At 40.4% G+C, this 25,396-nt stretch overlaps 2 protein-coding genes across 2 annotated transcripts in view; one reads left to right on the plus strand and one right to left on the minus strand.

Annotated features, from left to right (window-relative positions):
• pdcl3 (phosducin-like 3) overlaps window positions 1-25,396 on the minus strand; it is a 250,137-nt gene that overhangs the window by 75,362 nt on the left and 149,379 nt on the right. The window lies entirely within an intron of this gene.
• The window catches only part of chst10 (carbohydrate sulfotransferase 10), a 33,289-nt gene continuing 17,147 nt past the window's right edge, over window positions 9,255-25,396 (plus strand). The window contains exons 1-3 of the mRNA XM_052026769.1: window positions 9,255-9,377; window positions 12,115-12,232; window positions 15,903-15,997. Coding sequence (XP_051882729.1) covers window positions 12,127-12,232; window positions 15,903-15,997 — 201 coding nt within the window. The 5' untranslated portion in view covers window positions 9,255-9,377; window positions 12,115-12,126. The remainder of the gene's footprint in view (window positions 9,378-12,114; window positions 12,233-15,902; window positions 15,998-25,396) is intronic.

Raw genomic sequence — 25,396 nt, forward strand, 5'->3', positions numbered from 1 at the left:
CTGACCTGCTCTTGTTGCTACTGTGTTAATGGGGCTGGGCCCATTGAGTTCTGGTCAATAATGACCCTAAGATTGTTGGTGGCGGAGGATGTGGAGATGGTAACTCCCTTACATGTCAAAGGTAGGTGGTTAGACTGACTCTTGTTGGAAATAGTCATTTCTTGGCACCTTTATGCCATGAATGTTACCTACCACTTATCTGTTCTTGCCTCAAAGTTATTGAAGTGTTGCTGCATGCAAGGATAGACTTCTTTATTTGCTGGGGAGTTGTGCATGAAATTAATATTGTGGAATCAGCAACAAACATCCCCACTTCTGACCTCATGATGGAAGGAAGGTCATTGATGAAGCCAAACTCCTGCAGTAATGTCCTGGAGCTGATTGATCTCCAACAACCACTTCCTTTGTGTGGAATTCTTTCCTTCTCATGACCATTGATGTCACTTTTACTGGGGCTCCTGGAACCAACACTCAATCAAATGCTACCTTGGTCAAATGTTACTGCGGTTATGTTTGCAGACAATTGGATTTCTAAATAATTCTGAATGCACAAAGATTATTCTGTTGATTAATTTTTACGGAATTTACAAGTTACTCCTGCAGAAAGAGTTAATCCAATATCATATATTGTAACATTTCTTCATGAGCTTTGGTTCCCCCAATCAAAGACACTTTGGAGACTTCCAATTAGTGCTTCTTTCACATTCTTAACGTATGTTGGTAATTGGACCCCTTGTTAACCCAGTAAGTTCATAAGAAAGCAGGTAACAGCATGTTCATATCATTATTATTTAGCTCACACTCTGTGCTTAAAATGAAAATGTGGTCAGTGTGAATTACCCTTCTCTGAATGCTTTTGTCTCGACCTACTTCTTTACTTTGGACTCATTTTGATGCCAATTTTCAAAGAATTATGCATGAAAATTTTAGTTAATCTTATTTTGGTGTGCTAAACTTGTGCTGCATGTAGTGGCTTCCGTCTAATCAGACTTGCAGCAAAACATCACGATATTGGCCAGAAATATATTAAAAACAGTGCTCTGGTTGTTTATACCCATAATCATGGGAGCTTCATGAACATCTCCCAAGTGTTGTTTTTGTCACACAATCACTGGAAAGGATATCAGACATTCAAGAAACTCTCCACATAACAGCCACAGAACAGCTGCATAAAAAGTTGCCATGGAGGTAAGGGAAAATGTTGAGTGCAGGGGTGCTAGGAATGCCAATCTTCCATGTTGTCTGCCCTGATTGAGAAGTGTGGCATGACTGCAGCCATTCTACCATGAACTGCAGTGATCAGTGGGGCAGGGATCTCACTATGTGGTCCTGATGTGCATGGTGTTCAGTCAGTGAGGGAACAAATATAATTATCACTGAAAGAGACTGGCAGATGCTGCCATCAATGTCAGAGCAAAAACCCTTTAATTGATATTCCATTGGCAATCTCTGTGTGAATGTTCAAAAAGATTGTATGATGGAGCCAAATTCTCCAATTTACATTGGAAGGGAGGAAACATGCAGTTTGCAACCCCTGATGTCATTAGATGTATGACTGACACCAGGAAAGCATTTGGGGCGCTAATGGAAATCAGGCATGGTAGTGCTCAGCAAATTTCCCAATGGGCATTGTTTCACCTGGAACTGAACCTGAAAACAGGTGCTAATGAATCCAATTTCTGGCCTTTTGAGTACATATTAGAGAAAGGATCTATTCCTGTCATGACCATGAAATATTTAAATTGTCAGAAGTCTTAAAACATTTTCAGGAGGGAATTTTTCTATTCAGTAGGAATTCTTTAACAAAAGTGGCCAGAAAAAGTAACTGTATAACTGCATCTACAGATCAACTTGAAGATCAAACTTTCAATTTGTACTTAGGTTCTGAGTGTTGGTCCACTCACGTCCACACTGTCATAGTCTTGGTAACATTTTGTAAAGTACCCATGATAATCTATCTTAAGTGTTTATTTCTGGAATCAGGTGCATGTGTGGAATCTTAGGGGGGAAGGAGGGAGAGAGACATGGGGTGGCATAGACCAGTTACAGACCCCATCAATAATCATTAAATGGGTTAATGTTGTGCATTTAATGTGCTCCTTCAATGCATAAAAATTGAAATTTCCAATTTAAGTTTCTGATTGGGATCAAGCAGTAGATTGATGACATACACAAGATAAAATCATTCTTGTTATTTTGTCTGGTAACATTGCTTTTCGAAATGATCACTGAGATTAAAATTAAATTTATAATACAACACCATAAATTTTCCTTCATAGCTGTTTAAATTTTTATCAGTAGCTTAGTGGTTAGTGTAACACTATCACAGCGCCAGCGGCCTAGGTTCAGTTCTGCCACTGTCTGTAAGGAGTCTATATGTTTTCCCCATGTCTGCGTGGGTTTCCTCTGGATGCTCCAGTTTCCTCCCACATTCTAAAAGATATACAGGTTAGGGGTAGTGGGCATGCTATGTTGGTGCCAGAGGAGTGGCGACACTTTTGGGCTTCCCCCAGCACATTCTCTGTAACTCAAAAAGACGCATTTCACTGTGTGTTTCAATGTACATTGAACTAATAAATAAATATCTACAAAAAAATCAATATTTTCTCTCCATAGCTTTCCCCCCACAATCAGACAGAATTCTAGTGGAGAGGTTTGATTCCACCAAAAACGCTAACAGAGTCATGAATGCATTGGTGCTCCCACCCAATATGTGCCAGATCAGACCCAAACCAAATCACAGCTCACTGTCTCTGGGTATTGAGTGGCCAAGTGGGCTACAGGATGACTGGAAATTAGATCTGGCTGATTGCTGGAAGAATGTCCCTGGTTGGTTGTGGCTCACATTATATTTAAGGAGCCAGGCTGATCATCAAGGGACCTTGGTTATCAATTAACCATTCAGCAGGCAGATTCCCGTGACAGTCTATTTCAAGCTGCTAGATAGAAATAAACAGACATTCATTACCTTGCATACAATCTAAACACATCAATAATTATCTTTATACAGAATAGCATAATTTTAGAGTGACTTTGAACCTGGACTAAAGCATCCCTCTTCCCAATCATCTCTGTCTAACTAAAGTGTAATTTGTCTATTTATTCTTGTAAACAATTGCCAACTCTGGCTGAATCTGGGTGGCATGTATGTGCGGGGATCCAGTCTGTTATTGGCACTGTGAATCTAGGTGCTGCCACTTTGCACAAATGAGCTATTGACACCTATCTTTATTTCACCATCACATACCTCTCTGATCATTCCACAGCCTCAAAATTGTCAGACTATTAATCCGGTATTCAGAACTGATTGAGCAGAACTTTCCTTCAACTAAATATTGAGAAGATTTGCAAGACCATCGCAAATACTCCTTATTCACTTTTAATCATAAGGTCATAAGGTGCTCACTAATTATGCAAGTGGAGTCCCTGAGAGACTGGACCAGGCCATTCTTGATTTTGAAGCTTACTCCAGAAGAAGACCTATCAATGGGTTTGTTCTCTAAACTGGTCATCTCCTGCCCAGTGAGTATTATCCTGTCTGGAGATGCTGAAAGCATCAGAGTTCCTGAGGTATGATAAGATAAAGAAAGATATCTTTATTAGTACATCAAAACACACAGTGTAACACATCTTTTGCGTAGAGTGCCTTAGGGGCAACCCGCAGGTGTCGCCACACTTCTGGCGCCAACATGGCATGCCCACAACTTCCTAACCTGTATGTCTTTGGAATGTGGGAGGAAACCGGAGCACCCAGAGGAAACCCATGCAGACACGGGGGGAACGTACAAGCTCCTTACGGACAGTGGCCAGAATTGAACCTGGGTTACTGGCGCTGTAATAGCATTACGCTAACCGCTACACTACCGTGATAGCAGTGTGGCGTTCACTCTGTCACTGCTGGAATTATCTGTGAGGCTCCTGACATTCCAAATCCCGAACTTTAAATCATGAAGTGAAAGTTGGCTGTGTGCGGCTTCTTTTAATATGTGGGAGCCATTGCACACCAGCTACCAAGCAGGCCTCACAGAACAAGGTCTTGATCCACAATCAGTGAGGATAGGCAGCAATACCTCCAACACGATTATTCTCAACACTGGTGCCCACAAGGCTGCGTTCTCAGCCCACTACTCTACTCCCTATACACTCATGATTATGTGGCCATATTCTGCTAACTCCATCTACAAGTTTGCAGATGATACCACTGTTGTAGGCCACATCTCAAACAACGATGAGTCAGAGTACAGGAAGGAGACAGAGGCTTGGTGGAATGGTGTCATGACAACGACCTTTCCCTCAATGTCAACAAAAGAGCTGGTCATTGACTTCAGGAAAAGGGGCGGTGTACATGCACCTGTCTACATCAATGGTGCTGAAGTCGAGAGGGTTGAGAGCTTCAAGTTCCTGGGAGTGAACATCACCAACAGCCTGTCCTGGTCAAATCGCGTAGATGCCATGGCCAAGAAAGCTCACCAGCACCTCTACTTCCTCAGGAGGCTAAAGAAATTTGGTTTGTCCCCTTTGACTCTCACCAACTTTTACCGATGCACCATAGAAAGCATCCTATCTGGATGTATCAGGGCTTGGTACGGTAACTGCTCCGCCCAGGACTGCAGAGAATTGTGGACACAGCCTAGCGCATCACGGACACCAGCCTCCCCTCCTTGGACTCTCATTGTCTTGGTGTAGCAGCCAGCATAATCAAAGACCCCACCCACCCGGGACATTCTCTCTTCTCTCCTCTTCCATTGGGTAGAAGATACAGGAGCCTGAGGACACGTACCATCAGACTTAAGGACAGCTTCTACCCCACTGTGATAAGACTATTGAACAGTTCTGTTATACAATGAAAAGCACTATGACCTCAAGATTTATCTTGTTGTGACCTTGCACCTTATTGCACTGCACTTTGTCTGTAGCTGTGACACTTTACTCTGTACTGTTATTGTTTTTACCTGTACTACGTTAATGCACTGTGTACTAACTCAATGTAACTGCACTGTGTAATGAATTGACCTGTACGATCGGTTTGTAAGACAAGCTTTTCACTGTACCTCAGTACAAGTGACAATAATAAACCAATACCAATAATCCAATAGCAAGGAGCAACAAGGTGACTGGAGACCAGACTCTGCTGCGTGCGTACTAGCGTTAGTACATAAATGGTGGCATATGTGTAGGTGTCACTAGCATGTGTGCCCTCATTCCCTTGCACACACACATCACAAACACACACACAAGCATGCACAAACACACCGCACATACACGTATGTGTGGGCTCAGGCACAGGAACCCTTGCACAATGCCTCCCTCATAACTCGTCCTGAGCTTGGCCACATTCTGGGCCCCATTTCCAGTCCCTGGCTCTGGTTATAAACCTTCTTATATTCCCAAGCCCCCACATCAGCTGCCCCATGTTCCTGACCCTCGATTCCAGCCGCAACTTATGACCCTTGGCTCCATCTGTATGTTTGGCCCCATGATTTTAACCTCTGATGTCTGCTGAACAACCAGTCTGTATTGCCCTTCTGCTAAAGAGGTAAATTACTTATTGAGGATTATAGGTTGCTACAACATGTTTTTTTGTTAATGAGTTCATCACAGTGAGTTATTTGATCACATCATCATTCAGTGACATTTCCCTAATAGCACTTAAACATGCAAAACCAGGAAACTCTTTGACGTGGGCACAACCTTCCAAAATGTAAAATGTCAGTGCTTCTCATGTTCTTGGATTGAACAAATATTAAGTCATGTGCACTAAAACCTACAGGCAGGTTGCTATTTTCTATTTGATAAGTCATTCACTGGGAATCTTGTTTCTAAAATTAGTTCTCTCTCATTTTCAGATGACTTTATAGAAAAACCACATGATGAAAAAAAAAGCAATCCTTTGAAACAATGGCTAATCAGAGAGAAGTTATATTATATGTTGAAAATTGTCCGGCAGTGTGATTGATGTTTGCATGTAACGCAATTAATTTTTGAAGCTTTCTGATAAATTTATAATCTTTATACATTTTCCCTTAACTTAAATTAAATCAAAACTCCCTCAATATTTTCCCCAGACTTAGCTGCAATGTTCAAAATTGCTCCAATGTCAGCTTGTATTTCTGGTATTCCTTCAGCTCTTTCTATCAAAATAGAAAGCACTTGATTGGTGAGAAATTATGAAATTCTGAGCTCCATCAAGTGCGGGTTGCTTGCTGTGGGGGAATCTATGGGGTGGTCACAACCTTCAGAATCCTAAATTGCAGGTTTTACTTCTGTGAACAAATAAAAATAGTTTCTCAGTGTTTCAGTTGTCTGATGATGATGACAGCTGTTATAGCTGAAATAGTAACAATGATATTCTGGTCCTAAGGTCTGCAGAATCACAACCATCCACTGTTCATCCCTGAGAGAACATTTTTGTCAGAATGATGCCCAATGCACATTGTGCATCATCTTTATACAGATGGGTTGAGATTGTTCTTTTAACTTCATGATCAATGGAAATTAGTGCACTGCAGTTGCAAATTTTTGCTGGGAATACACTGTGGCCTAGAAATTGGACAACACACCTCTCACATATGAGACTGAATTTCAATAAAACAATCATAAAGGAAAATTATGGACTATGGGGGATTCCACAAAGTCTCTCTCAGCCTGTCACTTTCCTTCTGTTGCTTTTTTTCAAGTTCTTGATGCTTCAGGTCCTGGATCCTTTAGAACTGGGAAAGAGAGAAATCAAGTTAGCTTTCAAAAGCAGAGAAGTGGGAGAGGGATGGAAAGAACAAAGTGAGTATCTCTGATGGGATGAGTAAATGTAACAATGGGAGTAGCAGCTGCGATCAGATTGTGCTTCGAATGCGTCTTATGGACCTGAAGCATCAACTGTTTCTCTTTTCACAGATACTATGGCGAGTGGATACTTTGGTCATCATCTTCCAAAATTCTACAGAATTTGGAATGGTTCCTGAAGATTGGAGGATAGCAAATGCGACCCCGCTATTTAATAAAGAACTGAGAGAGAACCACCAAACTGTGAGCCTGAAATCCATAATTAAGGAAATGAGGTCAATCCATGTTCAGTCTGATGAACCAAATAATAAAATGACTGAGCAGATGCAACATGGATTTATGAAAGAGAAAACATCTATTGGAGTTCTTTGAGGATGTATCTAGTTGAGAAGATGAAGGAGAACTAGTGGATATGGTGTACTTGGATTTTCTATAGGCTTTCAATAGGGTCGCACATAGGAGGTTGCTGAACACATGCACATAAACTGAGACAATACACTGGACTGGATAGAGAATTTGTTAGCAGATAGAAAACAAAGAATAGGAATAAATAGGCCCTGCTCAGGTTGTCAAGCTATGACAGGTGGGATATCTCAGAGATCAGTGCTTGGGCCCCAACTATTCACAATCTAAGTCAATGATTTCGCTGAGGAACCAAATATAACATTCCTAAGTGAAACCAAGTGATAGCGGTGAAAAGAATGCAAAGAAGCTTCAAGACAAATCTGATAAACTAAGTGATTTGAGAGTAACATGGCGAATGGACTATAATGTGAAAAAAAAGAGATTATACACTTTTGTAGAAAAAAAGCTGAAATGTTGAGCACTTTTTTAAGTGGTGAGAGATTAAAAATGTTTATGTTCAAAGGGACTGGGTGTCCTTACACATATAAATGTAAACTAACATGGTTTTAGCAGGTGCAGCAGCTGATCAGCAAGGCACATGGTATGTTAGCTTTCATTGCTAGAGGATTCAAGTATAACAATAAGGATGTCTTACGATACATAAATAAGAACTTGGTGAAACTGCACCTGGAGTATTGTGCACCTGAAGGTGTGCACAAAGGGAAAAGATTCACCAGAATGGCTCCTGGGAAGGTTAGGCCTGTCATATGAAGAGAGAATCAGTAGGCTAGGCCTCTGTTCTCTGGAGTTTAGAAGAATACTAGGTGATCTCTTAAGACATACAAAATACTTAGAAGAATTTGAACACCACTATATATCTGCTTCCACCGCTACTCATGGCAGCCAATTCCAGGCACCTAGCACCCTTTGTGTAAAAAACTTGCTCCGCACATTTCCTTTAAACTTTCCCCCGTCACTTTAAATGCATGTCCCCTAGTATTTGACATTTCTACCCTGTGAAAAAGATTCTGTCTACCCTATCTATGCCTCTTATAATGTTATAAACTTCCATCAGGTCTCTCCCCAGCCTCTGACATTCCAGAAAAAACCTCAAGTTTGTCCAATCTCTCCTTATAGCTCATACACGGTGGTATAGTGGTTAGTGTGACACTATCACAGCGCCAGCGATCCAAGTTCAATTCCGGCCACTGTCTATAAGGAGTTTGTGTGTTCTCCCCGTGTCTGCATGTGTTTCCTCCGGGTGCTCTGGTTTCCTCCTACATTCCAAAGATGTACGGGTTAGGAAGTTGTGGGCATGCTATGTTGGTGCCAGAAGCATGGCGACACTTGCAGGCTGCCCTCAGAACACTCTACGCAAAAGATATATTTCACTGTGTGTTTTGATGTACATGTGACTTATAAAGATACCTTATCTTATACCCTCTAATCCAGGCAGCATTCTGGTAAATCTCTTCTTTACCCTTTCCAAAACTGGTGACCTGAATTGTACACAATACTCCAAATGCCGCCTAACCAAAGTTTATATAGCTGCAACATGACTTCCTTACTCTTATGCTCAATGCCCCGACCAATGAAGGCAAGCATGCCATACGCCTTCTTTACCACCCTACCTCTTTGCATGGCCACTACATGGAACTCTGGACTTGGACCCATCTGTACATCAATGCTGTTAAGGGTCCTGCCATTAACTGTATACTTTCCCCTTACATTTGATCTCTATTGTTGCTCGAGCTTGCCTTGGGCCTCATTGTAACAATTAAGGAGGCCAGGGACAGAGAGGTCTGAGTCGGAGTGGGATGATGAATTAGAGTAACAGGCCAGGGCGCACAGGGTCACTCCTGTGAACTGAGCACACGGGTACTCTGCAATGTGATCACCCAATCTGCGTTCGTTTTCTCCAGTGTTGAGGCTGCAACAAACAAGAAGCTGTAAGAACTCCGTGGGCCAGGCATCATTCTGTGGAGGGAAACGGACAGTCGACACTTGGAGTCAAGACCATTGTGAAGCTGTAATGCCGTGGAACTGCAGTTCCACTCCTGTCCACCAGGGACCCAGGCCTGCAGCTCCGACCCTGTCCACCAGGCGGACCCGAGGCTGCAGTTCCGGTCACGTCCACTGGGGCGCTGTAGCGGGCTGTGATGGGCGGCGGGGCTGGCGCTATGTCGGAGGAGCGAACGTGAGGGAGCCGGGCTGCTGCGGGCTCATGGTCGCTCCCTCGGCCTGACGTGCAGGTGGGTGAGGTTGTGTTGGGGGCGGGGGTTTCCAGGGCTTTGGCCGTTATCGGCCAGTCCTTGGGCTCTCACCCACTCCGGCCGTGCTGCGCCAGCTGTGGGGGGAGGGGAGGCTGGCTGGGTGCCTCGGCCGGTGCAGGAAGGGGGTCGGTGCGAGGGTGGAGGGGTCGGGGAGGGGGCGTCGGTGGAGGGGGGGGGGGGGTCGGTGAGACGGTGGAGGGGAGGGGTCGGTGCCAGCTGCTGGCGAGGAGGGGTCGGTGCCAGCTGCTGGCGAGGAGGTTTAGTGCCTCGGCTGCTGGGGGGGAAGGGGGGTTGATGCCTCGGCTGCTGGGGGGGGGGATGTTTGGTGCCTCGGCTGCTGGGAGGGGGGGGTGTTTGGTGCCTCGGCTGCGGGGGGGGGGGGGGGGTTGGTGCCTCGGCTGCGGGGGGGGGGGGGGGGGCGGTTAGGTTTGGTGCCTCGGCTGCTGGGGCTGGAGGAGGGGACCGGTGCCTCCTGCAACTCAGCTGGTTATTCAGCCACATAAAGGGGGCGCGGTCACTTCTTTGAACGTCACATTTACCTGGGAACAATTACAATCAGGGCGTTTTAGCACAGGTTGTAGTGACTTTGGAAGCGGAGCAGCGCCTGAGTAGTGTGGACACAATTTTAGCCTAAAAATCTGATTTTGTTTATTGTTTGAATTAATTTTACGAGGAGATTTATTTTCAATATTATTTTATGAAAGGGCTTTCTTTTAGACCTTTCTGATTGGTGTTTTTCAAAATAGTTTTGAAGCAAGTCAGTGCTGCACTGTAAGTTTCCGAAAAACATTTCTGGACAAGTCTTGCAAATGTTAAGTAATCAATGACCTGATAACGTTGGTTCAATGTTGGACCAGTCCATTTGGAGAACTCCCCCGCTCCTTGAAATGATGACATGGGATCTTTTACGTCCACATAAAGCAGGGGTCTTGTTGTATTTGTGGAAGTTGGTACTTCAAAGAATGCAGCACCCTCTCAACACCACACTGAGTGTGCGTATGTACTCGTGCTTTTGAAGTGAGACTTGAATCTAGACTGTTATGGCTCTGTAGCAACTGGCTAGGAAAGGGAAGAAGAGACGAAACATGGTGGGGGGTGTTGAGGGGAAGGGGGGGATGGGGATTACTTAAAGTGGGAGAATTCAATGTTCATGCCATTAGGCTGCAAGATTCCTAGATGGAAAATGAGGTGCTGTTCCTCCAGTTTGCGCTTGGAATTCCAATGATGGAGTCTGTAGATGATGCAAAGATTGGTGGCGTGTCTAGTGTAGAAGATTGCCAAAGGATAGAGCAGGATATTGATCAGAAATGCAGATGGAATTTAATCCGGCCAAATGTGAGGTGTTGCACTTTGGGAGATCGAATGTAAAAGGACAATACACTGTTAATGGCAAGACCCTTAATAGCATTGATGTACAGGGGGATTTGGGGGTCCAAGTCCATAATTTCCTGAAAGTGGCTGCACAGGTTGATAGGGTGGTAAAAAAGGCATATGGCATGCTTGCCTTTATTAGTCAAAGCATTTAGTTCAAGCATCAGGAAGTTATGTTGCAGCTTTATAAAACTCTGGTTAGGCCGCATCTGGAGTATTGCATTCAATTCTGGTCACCCCATTATAGGAAGAATGTTGAGGTTTTGGAGAGAGTGCAGAAGAGGTACACCAGGATGCTGCCTGCATTAGAGGGCGTGTGCAAAAGGACAGGTTGGACAGTCTTGGGTTGTTTTCTCTGGAGTGGTGGAGGCTGAGGGGAGTCCTTATAGGAGTTTATAAGATTATGAGGGGCATAGATAGACAGCCGGTATCTTTTCCTCAGGATTGAAATGTCTAATACTAGAGGGCGTGCATTTAAGATGAGAGGGGGTAAGTTCAAAGGAGAAGTGTGGGGCAGGTTTTTTTTTACACAGAGACTGGTGAGTGCCTGGACTGTGCTGCCAGGGGTGGTAGTGGAGGCAAATACGATAGAGGCATTTAAGAGGCTCTTAGATAGGCACTTGAATGTGCAGAGAATAGAGGGATATGGATATTTTGCGGGTAGAAGGGATTAGTTTAGGAATTTAATTATTAGTTTAATTAGTTCAGCACAACATTGTGGGCCGAAGGGTCTGTTCCTGTTCTGTACTGTTTTATTTCCATTTAGTTTAAAATCTTATCTCTGGCACCTCTCAGAGTGCCCTGGTTTTGCTTTCAACAGCAAAAAGGTGGTCGTAGTCATTCACCTTGCTTCTAGCTGCCCATGTACTTTTTGATGAGGGTTGTTGACAAAGATGCCTTTAATGTGCCTTTTCAGAATGCTGACTTCCACAGGTGGCTTCTGGTATCTATAAACTGGAAGGCAACTTTGTTGAAATAATCAACAAATCTATTAATTTAGATTGTTTGTCTCTATTAATCAAAGTGTTGCACATTTTGATGAGAGAGCTACTTGACTAAAGATAAAGGCTTCATTGATGGTAATATATTTCTTTGGCTTCTCTTGTACCTTATGAACTTGTGTTAATACTCTGTACTGCACTGCATTTTATCAGTTTAAAGTAAATCAGTGAATAATTTAGTTTTAAATTTCATTTTGTTAAGTAAGTTTTCTTTCACTGCATAAGTAGTTTTGAATCAACAAAATTGAAAAGCTTTTCAAGTAAAGCAACACAAATGCTGTAAGTGTACTGAGAACCAAAATATGAAAAATACTCTAATTTTCAAATATTGTTTTATTTTGCAGAACACATGGCTTATGTCTGAAAACATGCGGCACCGATATTTGCTGCTGGTTATATGTGGATGGGTATCTTTCACGTTGCTGTTTGTCCTACTTCTCAAAGATAAAGGAAGTAGAACAGGTATTAATGATGATCATTCCTCACATTCAGTCTTTGCGATTTAATTTGTTAATTTTTCTTCATAGTAGCAATTGTACTGTCATGAAATGCATTTCCCCCTCCTATAAATATAGTTATGAAAATTGTGTGATGATTTAGGGTTGTTCTGAAGCTGCTTTTAAACCTTGCTTACTAACATTGTGGAGGATGAGCACAGAAAATGTTGAAAGACATTTTGGAGATTGAGAATGAATATTCGTAGAAGGCTTATCTCTTGCTGACTCTTGGATGAGGTGTTGAATTTGGAACTATCTAAACATATTCTACTCAGTGAGTTGAAATTTGTCATTATTATCTGAAAGCAAGCCTGATCTTTGTCAAGAAGCTTGTTTGTGGCAGGTTCAGAATCCATTCGCCGTTCATACACCTCAACGTTCCGTGTTGTATCAGATTGCTCAATGAGTGAATACTCTCCAGCGTTTTCAGTGAAATACAAGCTGTTTTTCAGATTGCTAGCATTAGTGTAATGCTAATGTGTTGATTTGGTCTCCTGTTGAGCTGTAGCAGGGTTGAATATGAAGGAGAGCTTGGCAGATTTTAATCTATATTTCAAGCCAAATGCTCTAGAATTAAAATACTTAGTAATAATGCCTATGACTTAAGGAGGTTCACTATTTCCTCAATTTTAGGAGAGCTATATGTATCTGTGGTAAAGTCACCTGTAGAAGTTTCAAAGAATGAAAGAAAATAAGCAGAAAACTCTCAATCCTGCCTCTCCTTTTACCTTCAATCAGACATGACTGGATTTTTTTAGATTCTGCATGTCCTTGTTTTATGGATATTGCAGAGTGCGATGTGCCAGACTTGTAGATCATACCATTTATCCTGCCTGAAATTCCAATTATTTTCACAAGCTAATACACTTAGTAACAGGTTATCAAGGCATTAGGAATTCCCCAGTATATTCCCTTGCGATTTAAGGGAGGGAACATGGCAAGTCACTTGCAACAAAAATGCGTGGGAGGAAATGATAGTTTTCTGGTAGAAGGCAGATCAGAAGTCTGCTCTCTAATCCTGGAGTTTTGCATAACAAGTTCCCTCTCATTCATCCCACAGCATAGATTTCCAGAGGAAGGGGTGGATTGATGCCATTGCAATCAGAATACTGTCACGAACCAGCAACAAAAGAAACACACTGAGCATGATTTAGTGTTAAAAACTATTTTATTAATCACTACTTATGATAATACGTAAAATAAAAGTAAAAATGTTAGTATGTTAGAATTCAAAAATGTTAAACCTCGAACGTTAACCCCAAAATTAAACTCGTGTGTGTGTGTGTGTGTGACAAAGTCCAAAACTCCCAGTTCCGGAATGGTTCTTAAAGTTCAGTTCCGCAAGCCATAAGGTGAAACATGAGCAAGGGCTTCTTCAACAACCACTGTTGTCTGAAGATAAGACGTAGACGTAGAAAAACAGAGAGAGAGTACATACAAAATCCAAATGTTCCACAATGGAACCCAAACGACACTCCAGTGTTTACTCGGTAGTGACTGCCTCACCCCGAAAAGCATCCGAATCGTGGTCGCCCACACACAAATACCTGTTTCCTTCTACAGGTCAGCAACAAAGTGAACTCCATCGGATTACTTCCAACTTCCATACATGGATTTCAGTGGCAGACACAGTTATTGTTTCTCATCCATCGATAGAGAACACTAGCAGGCTGGTGTCTCTCTCCCTTCTCTCTCTCTCTCTCTCTCTCTCTCTCTCCTTCTTCTTCTTCTTCTAACTTCTTCAACAACGTCATTACGTCCTTTATCTTCTATTGACGTAAGCACGCCCCACACACACACTCTCTATCTTAAAGGGACTTTCACTGAGTCCGTAACAATACCAGAAAGGCTGGTGCATCCCAAATATAACTCTTAAAAAGCTAAGATAGCCCTAGTGTTCTTCTGGTCTATCTCTGTCCTAATATGTTAAGTTGCTGGGTAAATACTGTTGGCTGTAAAATAATACAAAAAGGAAGAAAGCCATGTACTGGGATTGTACCATCTTTTAAAATGTTATTTTGATTATATACCATTAATATTGCCATGAGAATATGAAATGAATTTTCCTTGGTGTTAAAATGTGGATGAAAATGTTAGTATTGTGATTATTAATCATTAAATGCTTGCCAGCTTTTCTCTTTTATTTTGTAATCTATTGTAATGAATGGGTTCATGAAGTGTTTAAGATTGAAAATGTGCATTTTCTTTTTGTAACATTGTTGTGACTGTCACACTTAAGCAAATTATATAGTATGATGTTGAATTTCACATTCAAATCACACTTCATTAAATACAAATAAAGCAATGAACTACGTGAATTGCTGCAGTAAAATGTTGCTTATTCCCTCTAAGTGAACTTTCTAATATCAACAATAACATTTAAAATAAAAAATGTTCTAAGATAACATGATTAAATCTACTTATGAAATTTTCATTGTGTACCTTCATTAAAGCTTCTGCATGAAGATGTCAGTCACCATTTAAACCAGCACTGAGCATTTTATTTCATTCCTTTACTAAAATACTAAATTACTAAAATACAGCATTTTATTCCTTTACTTTACACTCTGCCTATCTTTCCCAGTTGGTAGGATTAATTTTTTTTTAACAGAAGGCTGTGAGAAAAGTTTTCTGAGCTCCATTTCAACAAATGTTCTGTAAACTGCAGATTAATTTCAAGCTTTACCCAAGTAAAGTCACTCATATAAAGCACTCTTATTCTTGGCTTGGAGTTTTGTCCCCTTGATGTCAAAGCAGAGGAGAGTGCAGAAAATTTAGTTGAAGTTACAGAGAATAACCGGAAGTTGTGTGATCAGGTGACATGGGAAGGACCAGCAGTCAGAGTTTCAGATGTCAGAGGAGCATAAAAACCAGAAGCTCAAATGTAATGATCTTGGATTGCTCCTGATGCCTTGTGCTAGTGAGTATCGGAATAGCAGAATAAGATGGATTGTTGTATGGCTGGAAGAGTAGTGCAAGGAGAACTTCAGATTCTCATGACGTTAGGTATAGTTCTAGAGCTGGAGGGATTTGGTGAATTATATTAATGTATATTAAGTTTTAGTTCCTTATGTGATTTTATTTAGTTTAACTGAATAATTTTGAATGGCCTGGGTAACCTATGCAATTTTCCATAGATAGTTGCCTTTGTTTATCTTGTTAAAATAAAATTGGCCTTATTTATGTGACAATACAGATGTGTGAACCCTTTCCCAATTTCTTTAGAAAGGCACTTCAGATTATGTTGCCTTGAAAGACTTGAGCACAATTAAACAGTTTTGTGATATTAGATTTGCTGCTAAAAGATAGATATACAGATTAATGGCAAAACACACATCATAATTACCATGTGATCACTGAGAAAAATGTACTGTTACTCCCAATGTTACACAGTGGTAACAGCAAAGATATAAAAGGAGAATCAGTGTAGTGATTTTTTTTTGATAAGCTTTATTTTAGGCCGGTGCATAGAGTACATCAATGCCCAAAGGCAACACCAACAATTTGTACAAGTGACAACAAAATGAATGATTCACCCTTAAACTATTAGGCTAAGTAAGGTCATTGGCAATTGTGCTTTTATTGACAGGTTGTACTGTCATGACATATCTGAATCGAATATTGTGTTTTAACAGAATATGGTACTAAACCACAAATGTTGGATGATACTGTGACGACATACATTAAGAAACTAAAGCTTCAAGAAGAACCTTTACTTGCAAGTAATCAGGTAAGCAGAATAGCTCCCTTTTTGGTTTATTGGGACTTTATAACAGAACTTATATACTTTAAATCACAGTTATCATAAAGGTTTCATAACCATATTACTCACTGAAGTTAATATCTTTCAAAAGAATCTAAGAGAAATATATTTCTCTTTTAAGAGCTATGTGTTTCCATTTACAGTTCCATTAATTATATATGTGTGTGTATATTATATATATATATATATATATATATATATATATATATATATATATATATATATATATAGAGAGAGAGAGAGAGAGATCTTTATGTATGCGAAACAGGTCAAGATCACTAGAGAACCAGATTATAATTAAAGCCAGAAAATAAATTGTTTTAAACCCATTAATTTATGGAACAATCAATGTGGATTTTATTAAAGCACAGAAAAATAAAATGGGCAAGATAACCTGAAGGGTTGGGTAGTAGTTTGGTGCTGATGAGTCTGAGGGTTCTTGGGAAGGGAAGAAAACAATGGGCAATCAACAAATATGTACATAGAACTGTTTGGTTTGGCCCATTTAAAAATGAGGACTTCTGAAGGGAAAACTTAAACTTTCTACCACATGTAAAACTGTAGATGTCACATACAATTGACTATGTTTTCTTATCTGATTATATGCAATTGCAAAGAATGAAAATCAATAAGGGAGTGAAGTTGGGAGAAGTTCACTGGGTTGTTGGAAAAGGATTCATGGAAAGGGAATCGTGAGGTAAAGGTATATTTGGGAACATTGTGATGGGTGGTGTTCAGAGAGAAGATGAAGTGGAAGGAGGAAGTCAGTGGTTTGCAAGAAGGTCATTAGATTGCAAGAAGGTCAAAGGGGGGGTTTGTTTGGAAGGTCAAGGGTCAGGCAGATGATTATAGTGATTAGATGAATGACAGTAATGAATGGTGGGGTGAATACCTGAGGGGTGAAGAACTGGGCAAAACTTTGGTGGGGTGGAGGAATAGGCATTTGGGAGCCATCAATAACAATAGAGTATTAAAGAAAATACATAGCTGTTGATAAATTGATGCTGCAGACTCAGCTGCAGCCTTATAAGACCCATATCCTTTAATTCACACCTAAACAGACCTCAGCTGTCCACTTAAAACCTGCTTCAGTGTTCTCCCTGACTTGTAAGCATAGTAGAATTCTGCTCAAGTGAGGTTAATCTAGCATTGTACATAGTTTGATGTCACTGTAAGCAGGGACCTGAATACCTCGCACCTTCTAAAGATATACTGGTGGAAATTATTAAGTGCCAGAAATGAAATTCTGCATGCTTAGGGGCCTCTGTATGCTAGCCCATCGCATGTGGTCTTCTTTTCCAACCTGGAAACAGCCCAACATCAATGGTAGAGTACTGTTGATGCTATTACAACATGTGGTGAATAAATAGAATCTTTCCTATTTGTACTTTTGGTTATGCAAACTAAGTCTTTCACCTGACATTAAAAACAATTTGTAGGGAAATCTAGATTGCAAAGAAATTGAATCCTGGTAGTGTGAATTCCAGTGTTCCGTGGCAAAAGAATACTCCTTTGGGAAGGACGATCTTTAACATAATTAAGAACACATTTAACTGTTGGCTAGAAACAAACTGCTAGAGAAACTCAGCGGGTCAGGCGGCATCTGTGGAGGGAAAGGAATTGTCAACATTTTGGGTCAAGACCCTGCACCAGGACTGAGAGTTGAGAGTCTCCATTTAACTGGTCACTGTTAAGTGACATGGCTTTCTTAGTTCATTTGGAGTCATTAAGAGGTTTAACATGGAAACAGGCCCTTTGGCCCACCAAGTCCGTGCTGACCATCCAATACCCATTGATATTAATTCAGTTTTATCCTCTGTCCATTCCCAGCCCCCATCCCCAAATTCTACCACTCATTGACACGCTAGGGGCAATTTACAGAGGCCAACTAACCTATCAACCTGCACATTTTTGGGATGTGGGAGGAAACCAGAGCACCCAGAGAAAATCCATGCAGTCACTGTGAGTCAAGCTGCATGCAGATAGCACCTGAGGTCAACATTGAGCCCAGGTTGCTGGAACAGTGAGGCAGCAACTCTACTGGCTGTGACACCATGCAGCCAGAAAAAAAACTATAGAAATTATCCCTAAAAATATAGTATGTAGGTAGTCAAAGTCTGAAAGCGAAATGGAGAAGAGCCATAACTAAGCATTTTTTTTATTGCACTTATTAAAATAGCAATAACATCTACTTAGAAAACACACATATAAAAAGGTGCTTTGCTGAGGCATTGAGTCAAAGAAGTAGACATTAGGAGATCAAAAGCTTGCTCAGTAGGATTTTTAAAGAGGAGAAAAATAGAGCTTCTACAGAGGGGTTTTCAGCTTAGGGAGCTTAATGCACTACTGATGTGGGGACAGAAGAAAGAAGGCATACAAAATGTTGGATTCAGAAAGAAAAGAATGGCTGAGTAGAGGGATGGAGAAAAGAATTCGTAGAGCTGAAGTAGATTACAGATATAGAAGAGGGCAAAGCCTTTTGAGGAGTTTGAATGCGATTTTGAGCATGCTAAGTCGGAGGTTAGGTGGAATTGGAACCATAGATAAACAAAGTCAGGACATGTAAATTTTGGATGACTAACTTTGTAAAAGTGAAGAGTAGAAGGCTGACCAAGAGAGCATTACAATGTTGAACTGGCTGCAATAAATAAGGATTTCCATATGTGGAAACTCTCGATTTGACTTGGAGTTGCTGGTAATTTATAGAAATTACCACAGCTGAGAGGACACCCATGCGCACTCTAAGTTTGGAGATGGTCATTTTTTCTGCTTACCTTTAACCCCTGTTTCACAGGCAGAACCTTCTCCAGGTGGCAGGTATACTGCCAGCTATTAAACTGGCAACAAAGTGACCCCACATTCAGTGAGGATCCTAAACCAATGAGAAACAGGAAGAAAAGAAGGTCTTCCTTTTGCTATTCCCAAGTATTTAATGTACAAGAAACTTTCATTTTTTTTTCAATGGTTCATTCATTTTCCTTGGGTATACTTAATCAACAGTAATGCACAAACCATGCTTGTACATTAAATATTGTCAAAGTTATTAAAAGACTTTTTTTAAAGATATTCTTAAAAATATATTAAAATAGGAAATGCATTGACTTGGATGGAACTAAGTTCACAGAGCTAAGTACAACCAATGGCTTAATTTCACACACACATTTTACACTGGTGACTGAAGGTGAACTTTTTTTCTCCCATTATCTCTTGCCTATAAAGTTTCCAATGTACATCAGGACTTACTGTAAAAGAATTAAGAGATCAGCAACTTGTGTGGGAAGAGAGAACTGACAACTTCAGATAAAACAATTTATCCAGCATCTGTGAGCTTTATTGGTTGCTTTTAGTAGGTTGTTGACCTCCATTTGCATAATTGGGAACTCCAGATTTCCCTGAATTAATAAAAGTGTCATTGTTGCTCCTGTAGCTAGAATCTGTGGCCTGAATGGTCTCGGCTAAATGCAGAGCTTCAGAGGCAAAAGGAATTTTGGCAGTAGACGAACTAACTATTCAGTACCTCAGACTGAACATTTAACTCCTGGTTTGCCCTTCCCATAGTTATAAACCTCTCATTAAAATTATGAGCAGTGTTACTTGTTACAGTGCTGCATTATCACTCTTCACTTCTCTGCATCTCCTGTAGATGGTGATGTTAGTGGTGGACTGTATTTTGGAGAGGATAGAAAACTATATGAAGGACAAGAGGGTAACCAGGGAAAGAATAGTGCCCTTTAGCAACCAGAGGGACAGTCTGTATGGAGACAGGATGTAGATGAGGTCTTAAAAGAATACTTCAGTATTCACTAAGAGGGACAGTGTAGTTGGAGAATTCAAGAAGGGTGACAGTGAAATTCTAGAATGAGTTACCATTAAAAATGAGGTATTGGATGTCCTAGCAGTCTTAAATGTGGATAAATTTAAGGGGCCTGATTAAATGTTTCCCATGGTGCTACACGAAGATTACTGGGACGAGATTACTGGAGATCTGGCAGATTTTTAAATCTTTGGTCATGGGTAAGAAGCCAGATGACTGAAGAACAGTAGATGTGGTAATACTAAGCAATGGGTGATGCTGGAGGGTTTTTGTGGTTGGAAGCCTGTGTCCAGTGGTGTACCACAGGGATCCTTCCTGTTTGTTATACACATAAATGATTTGGATATGAATGTGGGAGGTATGAATAGCAAGTTTGCAGATGACACAAAAATTGGTGGCAATCTTGATAATGAGGTGGGTAGAGTCAGACTACAGAATGATATTGATGGGCAGAACAATGGCAGATGGAAAATAACCCCAATAGGTGTAAGATGATGCAATTTGGGAGGACTAATAAGCTTAGGACAGTACAGGCCTAAAGAGAATTGAGGAACAGAGGGTCTAATGATCCCTGAAGGTAGATGGATATGGGATATCAGCCTTCATTAGTTGGGCCATAGAATACAACAGTAGGGACTTGTGGTACAACTATGTCGGTTAGACCAAAGCTGGAATACTGTTTGCAGTTCTGGTTGCAAAACTATAGGAAAGATGTGATTGCACTGGAGAGAGTGCAGAGGATATTCACCTCAATGCTGCCTGGAATGGGATGTTTCAGTTATGAGGAGAGGTTGGATAAGCTGGTTTTGTTTTCCTTGTAGTGGAAGCAGCTAAGGGGGATCCTAATTGAGTGTACAAAATTGAGGGGTATAAGTAGGGTAAATAGAAAGAAATTATTCCCTACGGCAGAGGTATGTAAAAGCAGAGGACGCAGGCTTAATGTAAGGAGTAGAAGATTTAGAACGGATCTGAAGACATTTTTTTCATCCAGAGGGTGAATGGAAACAAGGACGTATTACATTAGGGAGTGGTGGGGGCAGGTACCTTTACAACGTTTAAGAACTATAAGGTGAGTAATTGAATCACCATGGCATACTAGGCTATGGGCCAATGTTCTGGCTATGGCTGTAAAGTGAGATAGATTTAATGGATACTTGATGATTAGCAGAGATATGAAAATGACCTTTTCCTCTGCTGTTTGACTGTCTCTCTGACTCTCTAAAACTCAACTAGGAATTGAGCAAGATGCCAAGGTTGCAAACATGGATGCAGTAGGCCAAATGAAGGCTTCCTACATCATAAACTTCTTTGTTTCACTTCTTTGGATCTGAGAGATTAGCCAGAATGTAAGTTCTAGTTCAGGGTGTTAAATTTGCATAATTGGCAGAAATAGTGGTAAGATAGAGGCTTGGGATCACCAATGTACTTTTGAAAGTTGTCCATATATTTGTGAATGGTGTTGAGAAGAAAAGGAGGATGAGGACAGACAGGACCATGCTGAGATGTACAGAGAAAATGAGGAGGGATAGTGCAGAGGATTGTAACAAAGGATGTCACTCATAACTTGTTAAGAGATTGTTTATTATTTTGGGCATGGCAGAAACCTAAAGGGAAGTATTCATTCTGAGAGAGACAGTGAATCTCTTTAAAAAGTAACCCTTTTGGTAGGAAGAGGAAGTTGGAGATGACAATAGTTAGTAAGGGCAGAAAAATCAAAAGGGGTTATTATTAAAGGGATTGTAGTAGAAATCGGAATTGTGTATCATCCCACTGCAGTAAAACTCTGACAGCTTGCTATCTGATGATTCAGAAATCCTGAAAATTCAGCATCTGGCTCATCTGATAATGTTTGTCCCAGATCTCGTGTTGTTTAAACTTACCTAGTTCCTGGGGAAAATTTGTTATAATACTGTATAACAGCTTTTTTAAAAAAAAAAGTTGAATTAAATATGTGTTGGACGATTCATAGGAATAACGTCCAATAGTCCAGAAAAGCTGATAGTTCAGCACCACTAAAGTCCTGAGTGTGCCAGATTATTGGAGTTTTACTAATAGGCTGGAAGCCAAAAAATAGAAATTTTCTAGTCAGGGCCTGAAGGATTCAGATATTAATGTACAGAACAAAAGAATGAACATCAGCAAAAAATATTTATACTACCTCAGTGTAATAGTTAATTAGACTAAAACCAATTATGCTGATTTTTGTAAGCTTGGAGAGCACATCAAGTGAATCAGAGAAATTGAAATTTTGTACAAGCCTTAGCTGGTGAGTGAAAGTTCAGCGGTAGCCTTAGTTGAATAAGCAGTTAATTAATGCATCAAGAAAATGCTTTTATTGAACAGAGTTTATATGATGTGAAAACTGTACAAAAATATATGAAATAACTCATATTTACTTCAAATCACTGACTAAGAGTTTTAAGATGCTCCACTCCTTTCCAGAGGACGAGAGGTTCCTGCAATTACAATTACAATTGCAATGATTACCCCATTCCGCTCACCATAGTCAAAAGAATACCAAAGCAGGGGAAATAGTGACCTGCAGAGGCAGTTTAGACGTGAAATTATGTGGTAGGTAAACAGTGTGGGTTATCCATGGTGCTGTGAAGGAAAGTAATCATGAACTATAAGCAACAAGCAAGCTGCTGGAGGAACTCGGTGAGTCAGGCAGCATCTAGGGAGGGAAATGGACAGTCGACATTTTGGGTTGAGACCCTTCAACTGGGCTGACAGAGGGGAGATGGCCAGTATAAAGAGGTGAGGGGAAGGGGTGGAGCAAGAGCTGGCGATAAGTGGATCCAGGTGAGGAGGGGTGATTTCCTTGTTGCACCAGATTCCCGCATCTGCAGTCTCTTGTGACTTCAATCATGAATTATAGGTCTGTTTGAATGTAAAATTAAAACCCAACCTGACCAGAGACAATGCAAACCCAAGTGAGACCCAGACAGAATTTTATTTTGATACAATAACATGTATAATTGGGTCCTGTCGGATACAGGTCAGGTAGTCAGGCTTGGCAAAGAAGTCGTACATTGCAAAATAGGAACTGTTTCCTGTGGTACCTGCATTCTCCCAGTTATCACACCCTACAGTACTGAGTCTCAGTTCATTTACTGATAAAGATCCCAAATTAATCCATGCAAAGAGCTGTAATTTTTTTGATACCCAACAAATGTAGTTGGGTCTCATCAGACTCCAGTCAGGGAGCCAGGCTCTATTGTGAACAACAGCAGGCCAATTGCCTGAATCTTCTGTTCAAACTCATTGATTAGCTTTCTGTTGAATCTGCTTTTACCTCGAGTGGGTACCAAGACCGTTCTGATGAAAGGCCTTCATCCTGAAACATTAACTCTGTTTCTCTTTGTATAGATGCTACATGACCTGAGCGTTACCAGCATTCTCTATTTTATACAAAGCTGCAAGCTTCTTCCAGGAAGCCGTTTCCTAGCTGATTAATGAGACCTTCTGATTGTTAATTGCCTGTTAATTGCTGTTAAAGAACTATAATGTTTGTGAATGTCTTGAATATTCACAAACACTAAAGATATGTTTAAAAAATTAAATAAGCTATTAAACATTGAAATTATTTTCAAATAAAAATCAAACTACAACTGCTAGGAAACACTTAAACAACAATTAAATAAAAATAATATAAATTACCCTAGAAAATCATTATGGAACAGGAGATATCTACTTGGCCCATTGAGTCTATTCCAACACCTGGATGAGCAATCTTGTCAGTCCCATTCTCCCAATCAGACATCTAATATACATAACATACACTTCCTCTTCCTTATACCTTCCCCTTTCTCATGCAGCCATTCTTTTTCATTCAAACGAAAGGGCTCATTGATTCTTCACAGGATTTGACTTTGCTCAGGTTTAGTGGCAGATCTCCCAGCACTTGTGCTGGGAAACTGCAGAAGTTCTTGCTGTGTTGAACTCCATGAGGAATCCAACATTGCAGTGCAAATAGAACATTTCTGGTGATCAATTGTATGGAAATTCAGGACTTGAATGTTTGCTTGAGAGCCCTGAACCTCCACACAGTTGGATCATAATGGAATTGCTGGTATTTCTGCAGAAAGTTAGGGCCAATTTTAATAGTTGTTTACTCCAGAAGATGAAATAATTCCATCAAGAATAGTCAAGTTTTGTTTGGAGTATTATTAGAGCAAAAGATAGCAGGTTTTCACGTTGCTGCTGGATTGTCTAGTTTACCAGTTCCTGGAAATGACAAGCAAAAACCAACTGATAGAAGTTTCCAGAAAGGGCATGAAATTGTGATTTGCAGCAATACGTAGAATAACTGTCTGGTGGTGTTGTTTAAGGGGTTTATTCATCTTAAACAATTTAATTAAAAAAAGGATGATCTTGGATTATTCCTTTGACAGGGCTAGGTAAATTAGACTAAAGGAGATTAGATACTTCATAACATAGTTTGACAGATGGTGTTTGTAGAGGCTTTGAGATTAAGGCATTACACAAATTCTAGAGTTGGGGAAATTTTAACCAACTTGATGGACTTCGCAAAATGAACAGGTAAGGCTCAGCTGGAACTTAGTGGGAAAGGTCAATGGTTTAGTGCAGAACTGCCATGGTTTCTCCGTGTACTATATGTGCTGTCAGGTTCAGGATTTATGTATAACGTGTAAGTCCCATACGTACTCTTCGCTGGTGTTTTGTAGACTCCACTCTGGAAACAACAAAGTGGAAAGATGCTATAAACCCCAGATTTAATTTGTCTTAATTATTTCATTGAATTTTAAATAGTGATAGGAAAACTCAAATACATTCGGACCTTGACAGGTTTGACAGTTAGCTGAACCTGGAAGTATGAGTTAGTTGTCCATTTAGGATTGTGACAGTTTTGGGCAGCAGATCAATGCTGGATCCAGCAATGCTGCATCCAAAACATTGTCTGCACTTGCCATAACAGGGCAACAGCAAGCAAGGATAGCTTACAGTTGGCAATAAATTCTGGCCTCACTTTCGAGAGCTTAGAATTTTGTGCTATTACTGAAAAGACGATGAAATCATAAACTGTAGAGCGTGGTTAGGTATAAGTATAATGAAGTGGCAGAATAGAACAAAAGCAGGTTAAAGCACAAGTTCAAATGTATGGCAAGATTTACCTGTGAGCAGATAGGAGACAGATAATAAAGGAAAAAGATTTTTTTTAATAAGCACAATGCAAAAGGGGGAGAAAAGTCTATTTAGAAGTAAAATAACAAAACTAGAGTTTCTAACTAGGACTAATTGACCTGAAGTAAAAGTGTTAAGTTGTGAGGAAGGATAGCATTGCCTAGTTTTATATTTGAGTGTGGAAAATTAAGGGTTGATTTATCTGAGGTGTTCAAAATGATTAAAGGATTTAGGAGGGTTGATAGAAATTATATTTCCTTTAGTGAGGGATTGCAGAACAAAGTGGGTGGAGGTGTGAGTAAGTGAGTATAAAGTTAAAAACTTTCAGCAATATTAGGAAGCATTCTTCATTTTTTTTAAAGAAAGAAATATTTTAACTCTGATTCCTAAAAATTGTTGGGTCTAGA

This window comes from Pristis pectinata, chromosome 11 (genome assembly GCF_009764475.1).
Source record: "Pristis pectinata isolate sPriPec2 chromosome 11, sPriPec2.1.pri, whole genome shotgun sequence".
Lineage (NCBI taxonomy): Eukaryota > Metazoa > Chordata > Chondrichthyes > Rhinopristiformes > Pristidae > Pristis > Pristis pectinata.